General features: G+C 40.6%; 1 protein-coding gene across 1 annotated transcript; it reads right to left on the reverse strand.

The window, feature by feature from the left end:
* Positions 1-220: 220 nt before the first annotated feature.
* LOC135472670 (uncharacterized) lies at positions 221-3,339 on the reverse strand. The gene is made up of 3 exons (XM_064752282.1): positions 2,227-3,339; positions 1,790-1,831; positions 221-1,179 (listed from the first exon to the last, which is right to left on the reverse strand). Exons 1-3 carry the CDS (start codon positions 2,456-2,458, stop codon positions 779-781), a joined length of 675 nt encoding a protein of 224 aa, XP_064608352.1. The 5' UTR covers positions 2,459-3,339; the 3' UTR covers positions 221-778.
* Positions 3,340-11,177: the final 7,838 nt, after the last annotated feature.

Genomic DNA, 11,177 nt, shown 5'->3' on the forward strand with positions numbered 1-11,177 from the left:
TTAAAGGGATACAGAATCAACGCTGATTGGCTGACAGTGCAGATAAGGTTTCCTGTGTTAAACCTTAGAGCCTTGGTCACTATTGAATAAATGCACCACACCTAAAATTGAGCGTAGGATAGGAATAGCCTAAGCTTGCCTATCCCTCAGACCAGCCAATCAGAATCGATTCTGTATCCCTTTAAGATCCCACACGTACAAGTAACTGCAGAACTATTACTTCAAAACCAAGACAAGTTTATTTACAAATGATATAGATGTAAGTTTTGAACGCATGCGTGTATATTTATTTACTGATCATAAAAATATAGCATTTTGCTTTCTTACGTGCACATTTTAATTCCTTCTATAATACATGTTGGTGAAAAGAACTGTACTGATATGCATGTTACATGAACATCACCAACATCTTGGGGTGTACATTATCTGAATACTTATATTAAATATCGGTATTTCACTTATTTATTTATTTGAGTGGTGTTTTACGCCCTAAAGATTTTTCATTTGTAGGACGGCGGCCAGCATTAGGGTGGAAGGAAACCGGTGAGAGCATAGGGCAGTTAAACCCACGATCATCCACTGGTAGCTGATAGACCTTCCCACTCACGACCTGAGAGGGATCACAGGGACCGTATGGTGAGAGGCTCTCGCGTTATTGTTCTGCGCTAGCACGCTAAACTGTCGCCCATGCAGGCTCACTGTCACTATTTTAACGTAACGTTCACAAACGTCAGCGTTTATTTCCTCTTCACACGTTGACGACTATGGGAGCACGTGATCACAAAACCATTTGACCTTTAGTACTGGAGCCGTCCTCGGGATGCGGTATGGGACGCCCTTCATGCACACTGATATTTGGGCAGCTGTGCGGTTGTGACCCTCCCAAGCGCAGTGCTGTCTGGCAGGCACAAGTTGAACATTTGGCTGGTACAGTTGATGATGGTTGTGTTGGCGCATGATCTTGTGTTTGGCTAAGTAGCATCTGCACCTCCCGATCATTAATGATGTCTACTTGATGAGATGGGCTGCGAACGACCTTCATTTCAACTTCCATAAGATTCATGTTCTTTTTCATCATGAGGGACAGGTGTCTGGCCTTCAGGGAAATACACACTAATGCAACGAGCAAAGCTAATACAAGAATCCACGCCGTAATCTCACGCCCTGAGATCGCTTCATCTGACAATAGAAACGAGGACATGGTATCAACGTTAAATGGAAAACGAATCAACTTCTGAAATCCCTTGTGTAAAAGGTTTGGTGAGAAACGATTTGTGAGAGGTAATAAGTCTTTAATTTGGCGTTATTAGGTCTACTTTGTTCTAGTCAGAGTCATTATTGTTTGTACTAAAGCGAATCAGTGACACAAGTAATGGTATTGGAGCATCGATCTACAGCGATATACTCCCCGGCCGTACAAGGAAGGTCTGCCACCAACCAGCGGATGATCGTGGGTTTCCTCCGTGCTCTGCCCGGTTTGCTCCCTCCATAATGCTGACCGCCGTCGTATTAGTGAAATACTTGAGTACGGCGTAAACACCAATCAAATAAATAAATACAGCGATATAGCACAATTTAAACTTCGCGCGAAGATCACGTGCATCGATTTTCTTATGCCACCCCATATTCTTGAAAACGCTTAACACCAAGGAGATAAAGAAATAAATACTAAAAATGCGTTAACAGTCGACTGGCCGTTTTGTGAGGAACAGAGGCCATACCAACAATTTGTGACATAGCACACAAAACAAACGCATGTTGCTTTAAATGTTTTAACATAACAGCTTACCCCAGCAGACATAGTCATTGTCGGGATTTTGAGCGTTGGGACCTGAAAGTAGAACAAATAATACAAACATGACCAAAGTTACACAACGGGTATAAGTAACCTATACTGGAGATACTGAAGTTTTCAGAATTATAAGCAGATCATGCCGATATGTATTAGCGTAATTAAACCTCCACAAAGCAGGCATCCTGCACTGTAGACCGATTGACTGATCGATTGAATTTTATTTAAAGCCATATGATGAAGAATTTATACGGTGGCTGTCAGCTAACTGACGAGCCTTTGTTCATGTGGTGACAACCTGTATATTGAGCCCTAGCCACTGATAAAATCACTGGTAAGATTAAAAGCATGAGGGGCTTGTATTAAGTTCTTCGGTCATCTCGGTCAAACAACATAGCTATAGGCAGTAGAGCTGGCTACATAGACAAACTCACCTACTGTACCGCCTTGACAACCTCGCCATTGCCGGCAGACGTCTAAGTTACACGTGGAGGGCGAACAGCTTTCACAGCGACCCTGAATGGAACAGAACCTGATGTCTGTGCCTGTGGACTCACAGTCGTCGTTGACACAACTGTCAAAACCTCTAGCAACTCTTCCCTCCATAGTTCCTAGGGCACAGGCTACGCTCAAGAAAGGTACATAAAACAGGAGACATGTACTCATGTCTACAATACATGTCACACCTTTACAGTCAGTTAGTCCTACTGACGTTTGTCAGAGGAGACAGCGCTGGAGCCAACACAGATTCCCTTCTATCTCCGTGGCGGATCCTCATTTAACCTGCTTGCGAACGGTCAACACAGTAAGAAGACCAACAACATGCAGTTAGATTTCTGTTATATAGGCTTACATGGATAAACACTGGCCTATTTTGACTTCTGTATATATAGACTCGGAAATTCCCTGGTAATTTTTGACTTCACGTATTTTTAGATCTTCGTCATCAATAACCTACACTCCTCCCTCCCTCACCCCTTTGTGCTTCTCAGTTTAGCGCCGCTGCGGGAAAGTTTTTTTATCTGGACGTAGAAGATGGTATTCATTAATATTCTTACATCCCTCTTCTTTCTCCTCATGAGAGTGAGTTCGAATCGATCTAACCCAAATAGGACTACGTTTTTGTGTAGTTTTATAGGGTGGAGTCTAGGTCGACTTCTTAAACTTCGGCAGTCAGTTTTTAGTAAATTTCCTGGTAAATCACGTCACTTTATGTGGTTGTTATTTTGGACAGCGCCATGTACAAAAGAATGACATGAGAAAGGACCTGCATGTATGGTCAGGCGGGGAATCGGTCCCAAAGAGGTACGATACATGTAAGAAAGTGCAAGTTTCAAAATCTCAGCACAATTCCGCAAATTTCTCACGCATGCAGAAGTATATCAAGCATGGTCTAAACGCTCATAAAAGTTTCATGGATGTAGAAGAGAGGGTTACCACAAGACTGCAACTTCCACAAAAACTGTTTTGGGGGTTGAAATGAGGCATTGTGTTTCTATTTCGACGTTATGTGAAAATCGATGTTAAGCAGAAAATATTTTTACTGAAGCTTTTACTGAAGCTGTCAAAGTCTTGTCTTGGTTAACTTTTGTCTTCTTGTGTAAAATATAAAAATTATAATGTGATCAGTTTTGTCAGATTTTGGCATGTTTAAAATCCTTATTTCTGCCGATGTCTGGAAGGCGTCCTTCATAATACAGTGTGTTAAGGAAGTCATTCTGCAGAACAGCTAATACTTCGAGAAAGAGTCCGAATCCTAGCCATTGTATCCTTTTCCACTGAAAGCAAAAATGCACTCATTTATGTATTTGACTGGTGTTTTTTTTGCTACATTTGTAGTACACCGATTTTCTCTATGCCGAAGTGTTTAATACAAAGATATTTAAGTGTGTCTGGACTAGCAATAGGCTACCCTTTTTGATTTTATTACTCATACATCGCTTCTGTGCATACTTGGAGCTTTAAGGCGAACGATTGTCATATAACCGGAAAAGAGGAGTAAAACACAACTGGAAAAAGTAGTGGCCCTACGAAGGTGTCAGCAATTGTAAGCCACAGCTATATAGTTAATTTCACTTTTTTAGGTGCACTTTTTCTTGAACCTTGGCCAATTCCCCGCCTTACCAAACCAGGACCCAGTTTCACAAAGCGGCGTACGACAGTTTTTCAGGACAATGGTTTTTAATCGTACATTTGTCGTACGATATTTTGTAAATCACTATAACCGTACCATTGTCCTGTGTGTGTGATTACCACACATGTACGGTATCTTTGTGAAACTCGGCCCAGGTCCTGTGATGTCCGATGCGAAAATGCCGTAAACGCCCATCCATCCATCCACTATATGCATACATACACACATAACAAGTCAACAACACAACCAAACAATTACTAACCAACATAACTATATAGTCAATGTCTAAATATCTAGAACAGTCATCTTCGTTAAAATGTGGAATATTTCCACTTATATATCACTACAATATATGCTACGCACAATGTCCTTTAATCTGATGATGTTCTTGCAGTTATCGTTTTCAGTGATGTCTCTTCGTCCAACGAGAATGTTTGTTGTAAACGCTGAGATGACAGATTCCTGGAAATGGTGGGTACCTCTGAAGAGGTGTCTGTTATCTGACTGTCACAGCGACATAGCGGAGGACTCGATGCGGGGCTGTCATTATCACAGCCTGTCTCACAGTCTCCAGAGTTGGACTGGCGGCAAACATCGAAGTCATATCGTAAAGCTAAGGAGCCATCTTCCACAGGCAAACTTGGAACAGTATTCGTTACGTGTATAGGCACAGATCTCGGTTGGTGAATTGACAGGAATGGTTTAGTGGACGTCAAGGCTGATGCTGATACGCCATTAACCTTGTTCATCTGTTTTCTTGGGGCTGTCGGCTTTATGTCTGGCTTCACTCCATAACCATAAGCTTGCTTCATCACCAGCAGAAATCTCATATTAACGAGATTAGAGACAACGTTCACCACGAGCATAACCATTATAGTAGCAGCTATTATAGTGAGTCGAATTAACTGTACTTCAGTCAGCGATGTGTCTGAAACAGAAAGTTTCACAACTAGTAAACGTGTTTTTTTCAATATGATTTTTTTTTTTTGATTGGTGTTTTACGCCGTACTCAAGAATATTTCACTTAGACGACGGCGGCCAGCATTATGGTGGGTGGAAACCGGGCAGAGCCCGGGGGAAACCCACGACCATCCGCAGGTTGCTGACAGACCTTCCCACTTACGGCCGGAGAGGAAGCCAGCATGAGCTGGACTTGAACTCACAGCGACCGCATTGGTGAGAGGCTCCTGGGTCATTACGCTGCGCTAGCGCGCTAACCGACTGAGCCACGGAGGCCCCTTTTCAATATGACATGTATCTTGAATAATCATTCGTACATATTAGTCAGTACCAAATTTTATGTCTTAATTTCTGTATTCTGTATACTACTCACAAAAAAAAACACACGGAAGGTAAACAGAGACTATCCCGATCTGGTATTCTGAGGTAATATTGCGAACCACATTAATAACATACATATATGAATACAGTGTTAACTGTTACCTGTTGATACGCATTCTGTTAACTTGGCGTTTGCCGTCATCATTTTGTTGAGTCCTGAAGTTGGGAAAAATAAGAAAGAAAACATTATATTACATATATTATACCTGATATACAGTTCCAGGAATTGTTGTGTATTGGTATTTGCAAATATATGTCTTCATATAACCACCCAGCTACACTGACCCACACGGATAAGTATTTAGTAGCCAATAGACCGACACTAATTGAAAGATCATTAAATAATGGCTAATGCAAATTATACTTTTTAATATCTAAAACTAAAAGTTATTAGCAGTGATGTTCATGTTTCATGTGAATGAAATCCCAACAAATTTCTGATGTCGAAGTGCAAATTGGCTTATTGCACGTGTATAGGTACTTGAAGTGGTCCACATATTGGGTAGTCCATCTAGATGTGTTATTCAAACTCTTATTCATCGAGACAAAGGCCATCAGTATCTGAACCCAGCGCCAGCTTGGCACAGATTATTTATTTATTTTATTTGATTGGTTTTTTTACACCGTACGCAAGAATATTTCACTTAAACGACGGCGGTCAGCATTATGGTGGTAGGAAACGGGACCTAATCCGCGCTCAAGACCTGCAACTTGCCTGCATGGTGGTTCAGAAGTGAATAAGCTAATACCGGTATTATCATATATATATATACACGATTTTAACAAAATCCAGCAACCATTGGGTTGTACAGAGGCCAAATGGATGGCAGCAAATTTAGTTCATATCCAAGATGCTGTTACACAATTATTTTGTGGCTAAGTAACATACTGAACACTTGGCTTAATCTTCTAAATCTGGTCTAAAATTGAACAATATAGCAAGGATGTTAGGTCTAATGACTGTTAATGTAACAAAAAAAACTATCGCAAAGTTTTCTTTGTTTTGCAGGGGGGTGGGGGGGGGGGTGGGAGGGGGTTATCTTGATGAGATTTTCTGCATTTTTTTAAGGTGAACTGTTAAACCCACAAACATTTCTTTTGACTTGCAGGACACAAACAAGTTAAAACTTTCCTTCGTTTCACCATCCTGAGGAAAGAGAGATATCGACAAATAAAGAAAAACTAGGGCGTTCATTTCAAAAGATACGCGGCCTTTGTCTTTGGATTCGAATTCCTTATATATACAGTATATATGGAGTTACTAAATAAAATGCTTATTTTACAATGGGTAGCTGCACATTATGTTAAAATGTGACATTAGATCATATGGGTAGCATATGGGTAGCAAATGCCAGTCATTGTGTAGCAGTTATTACACTATGAGATTTTGCTACATCATGGGCGTTTGTACACGCCATACTTTGTACATGTCTGACAGTGAAACATTTAGATCTTACCAAAGCAGAAATGTTGACAGTCCTTTGGGAGATACTTCAGGCGGCAAAGTGCTACACTACACGGACTACAGCGTTCCTCCATCTTATCACAGTAAAACCCTGATCGACACAAGTCCGAAAAACAAGAGTCGACGCCCTGGCTTGGCGGATCGGACGAGACCGGTGTCAACATAATGATCAGACTCAGTATACGAAAAGCAAAGCTAAGACTGGTCGACATGCTGATTTAGTGTGTGACTGCTATAGTCATGTCCAACCACAAGCATAAATGAATCAGTTGCATCATCATATACGTTGTGAAACTGGAAACTGCATTTAAGGGGAATCCCCTTAAACACGCAGACGGGGATTTCCGTTTTGATTATTACTCATCTAAAGTAGGTTACCTAAACTTATTTATTAGTATCATTCTTTATTTGAACAAACAGGCCTATTCGTATAATGAAAAAACATTATCTGCGGCTATGGCGTTCGTTGGTTGAATGTGAGGTCTACATTCTGACCGATACACCTGTACACCATGTTACATTATTAGTTCAAGTTTAGTCGTGTCCAGTAAAATTTCATTACATCTGATGCAACTAAATGATCACCAATTATTGATGGGAAATGAGCCATCGCCTATATATTGTCTGATTTTGAATTTCAGTTGCGCAAGACGGCATGCAGGCCAGCAAAGATGGATTCGAACTTAGCGTCAGCTGACAGTAGTCATAACTTAAGGTTGAATATACGAAGATTCTATTGAGCCTCGAATTTTCTGATAGATATTGAAATTAATGGATCAGATATAATCTGTTCACCCTGCATGTGCATGAAATACATTACTTCATTGGGCATTTATAGTGAAGTTGATCTCCACTGTTTAAAGAGAAAGAAAGCTTAAAACTCTACTAATCAGACTAACTAAAAACTGTGCGTAACAATATTTTCAAGTATTCAAAGACACCATAATATCTACGGTGGACCTAATTGATAAACCATATAACGGATGTTCAACATGGAGACTGACTTGTCGCTACCGTCGCAGTTTATGGCTGCTATCAGCCACCAGAGTTTAGGTACTCTAGAATGCCCCCCAAGCTAAACATACCTTTTAAAGTTGGAATATTGAATTCTACCCCCCACCCTCAACCCCTTGGTAAACTGATTACCTAAATAAAATTCACAAAAATGACATGTGCATGTGAATCTAAAGAAAAATGAAAGCTCAAAGAACCTTACAATTCAAGGTACAGAACGTAATGCATTGGATTTTATTTCCCATTAAGGAGGGAACACGGCAAGCCCATATTCAGACGTAAACACAACTCTTACCAAAGTTAAACAACTACAAGCAATTTAAAACATAAATAGGTAACATAACAAAATTTTACACACATGATCGTACAGTTGGGGAGTTTTTGAAAGATGTGTTTTACTTCAGAAACAAATCAAACAACATAATTACGTCACAGACGTAACTTTAATTGATGTTAGAATGAAGTCATGGTATATGTTGGATATAGCTTGTACGGTACACAGTGAAAACAGTAAAGTTCATGGTAAATTACGAAAGGAAAGATGTACTGTTAATATGAACATTTAATTATGATGACTAATTTTCCCATAACTGCTTTATCGTGGTATCTGGTGAGCTGTTAGTATGGTAATCTGTCGCATTCTTTCTCCATGAGCACTTAGAGAATATTGAATATTGTCAAAATGTTGGGTTCATTTATAAAAAAGAGTATTCAAGAGGCTCATTTATATACAGAGTCTGTTTAAAATAATGTGGTGTCTGACACTAGGAAACTTGACATGACTTTGGCATGCAAAAAACGATTAAAAACCACATCACCTGCAGACAGCGTGCCAAGACGCCAGCCTAAATTTGCAGTCGTACATGTGGTATGTACTAACGTACTTTTAATTGCCTATACTTGGCGCTTCTTGATGAAATGTGGGAAAGATTATCTTCTGCCACTGTATATCAGGGTTACATGGTCAACGCCAGGACACCTGTCCAGCCTGCAAATATCACGTGGAATATGGAGGAACATGTCCTGATTGCGAATATCACGTGAACATAAGGGCAATTGTCCTGCCAGCGAATATCACATGCACATGGGGGCGCCTGTCCTACCAGCGAATATCACGTGGATATAAGAGCCCCTGTTTTGTCAGCCGGCGAATATCACATAAACATGAAGTCACCTGTTCTGCCAGCGAATATCACATGAACATGAGAGCATCTGTCCACCCAGCCCGTATGTGAACATGAGGGCACCTGTCCTACAAGCGAATATCACGTGGATATGAGGGTCCCTGTTCTGTCAGCCGGCGAATATCACATGAACATGAGGGCACCTGTCCTACCAGCGAATATCATGTGGATATGAGGGCCCCTGTTCTGTCAGCCGGCGAATATCACATGAACATGAGGGCAGCTGTCCTACCAGCGAATATCATGTGGATATGACAGCCCATGTTCTGTCAGCCGGCGAATATCACATGAACATGAGGGCACCCGTCCTACCAGCGAATATCACGTGGATATGACAGCCCCCTGTTCTGTCAGCCAGCGAATATCACATGAACATGAGGGCACCTGTCCTACCACCGGATATCACATGGATATGACAGCCCCTGTTCTGTCAGCCGCGAATATCACATGAACATAAGGACACCTGTTCTGCCAGCGTATATCACGTGAATACGAGAGCATCTGTCCATGCAGCCCGCGAATATCACGTGAATATGAGGGCACCTACACCGCCAGACAACGAATATCACATAAATATAAGAGCGCCTAGCTGTCCTTTCAACAAATTTCACTATCACTGCAGGTCCAGTACAAATTAGAGTTATTTACAATCTAAGAATTTCTTGACTTTTCCAGAGCAGACATCAAAATCATCTGTAGTACAACAAATGTACTCTTCTTCTTTCTGCATGCTCATTTGTCAAACTTGATATAAGTAAAGCTGTAAAGTCAGTGGTCATTTTTTTTCAAGATGAATGAATAAACCATCTTGATACATCTTCATCATTACTTCTCAAATACGATACATATCAATGCATGCAGTCGGGAAGCTCCATGACAAAATATGTATCTGGGAAATTACCATCCCAAACCCTGTTGTACTCAACAGAAATTTCACTACATCTGAAATCGTCATCATAGGGCCATTGTCGTCGGCTTGCCATTGTACTGACTTTCCGTTACCCCTAATGGATAGATAGGGACATCACGTGACACCGACTCCCTCATTATCGCCACTCTGGACATCTGTCCTGAAGATGCTGTTAGATGAGAAGAAAATCTAAAGAATAATGACGGTACATAGGTGTATATAATGCTGATATATTCTTGCTATCTTGAATAAACATGACAAATATTTGTACATATGAATTATACCTGATCTATACTTTCGGTATCTGTTGTCAATTTTATCAGATTTTGACAATTGATGATCAAGCCCTGCATATTCAATCAGTGCTGCGTGATGTTAATATACGTCTCAAACATAGAGATAAGAGACAATCCTGATGACCAAGCAACTGGTATATTATCATTATATTTCAAACCTTTGATCGGATGTCTGGCTGTAGACTATGGGAAGCCGGTTCGGTATTTATTCGCTAATTACATACATATGTGCAAAATAATCATATCTACAATTTCAGGGTCTTTAGCACGTATGTAAAATATTTTTTTTACATTTAATTGAATGAAACAATTTCACATCTGTATATAAGAATTTTACTTATTAATAATAAACTCGAATACATTGTTCATATGTATTTTGTATGTATAATTAGAGAATGAATACCAAACACTGCGGCAGGTGTATCCACTGAGGTGAGTTGGGGTGGGGCATATATATACGCCTTTGATGTCAAAGTTACGCGAGATTTATTTATTTACCTGATTGGAATTTTACGCCTAACACAAGAATATTTCACTTGTACGAAGGTGGTCAGCAGTATGGCTGGAGCAAACCGAGCCCAGCTCGAGGAAACCCTATACACGGCCATCCGCAGGTTGCAAACGACGTGAGATAGAGATCTTGGTAGGAGTAAAGAGAATGTTCACTGACCCGCAAACATTGTGGGTTGATACTGACACATCATATATGATGTTCATTTAACTCTTTTTATGCTTTGTTAACTCCAGATACCCTTTTTCCTTATGTATACAATACTGATCTTCTGAATTTTAATGAAGTCAACCTTGTTTTAAGGCGACCAGGCCGATGAGATTTGTGTTTACTTTGAACTAAAGTATTTCACCTGGCTGTTGAGGTAGGCGGTGATTGTGTGGTACCGGTGTGGTATGAAACTGTGTGCAGTCCTGCTCAGGCTCCTGTATACCACTGTCAGCACTATGGTACACTATCATCGGGATCGTCTGGTCAGAATCCCCTCGGTACGGTGCCTGGGAATTGCCCCGGGGCGTGGTCTGGGATTA

The sequence above is a fragment of the Liolophura sinensis genome, chromosome 1 (assembly GCF_032854445.1).
Source record: "Liolophura sinensis isolate JHLJ2023 chromosome 1, CUHK_Ljap_v2, whole genome shotgun sequence".
NCBI lineage: Eukaryota > Metazoa > Mollusca > Polyplacophora > Chitonida > Chitonidae > Liolophura > Liolophura sinensis.

Coding starts and splice junctions, on each gene's coding strand:
- LOC135472670 (XM_064752282.1), bottom strand. CDS start 2,458: ATGAGTACATGTCTCCTGTTTTATGTACCTTTCTTGAGCGTAGCCTGT. Junction 1,832..2,226: donor TTGTCAAGGCGGTACAGTAG/GTGAGTTTGTCT, acceptor TTCTACTTTCAG/GTCCCAACGCTCAAAATCCC. Junction 1,180..1,789: donor CAATGACTATGTCTGCTGGG/GTAAGCTGTTAT, acceptor TTCTATTGTCAG/ATGAAGCGATCTCAGGGCGT.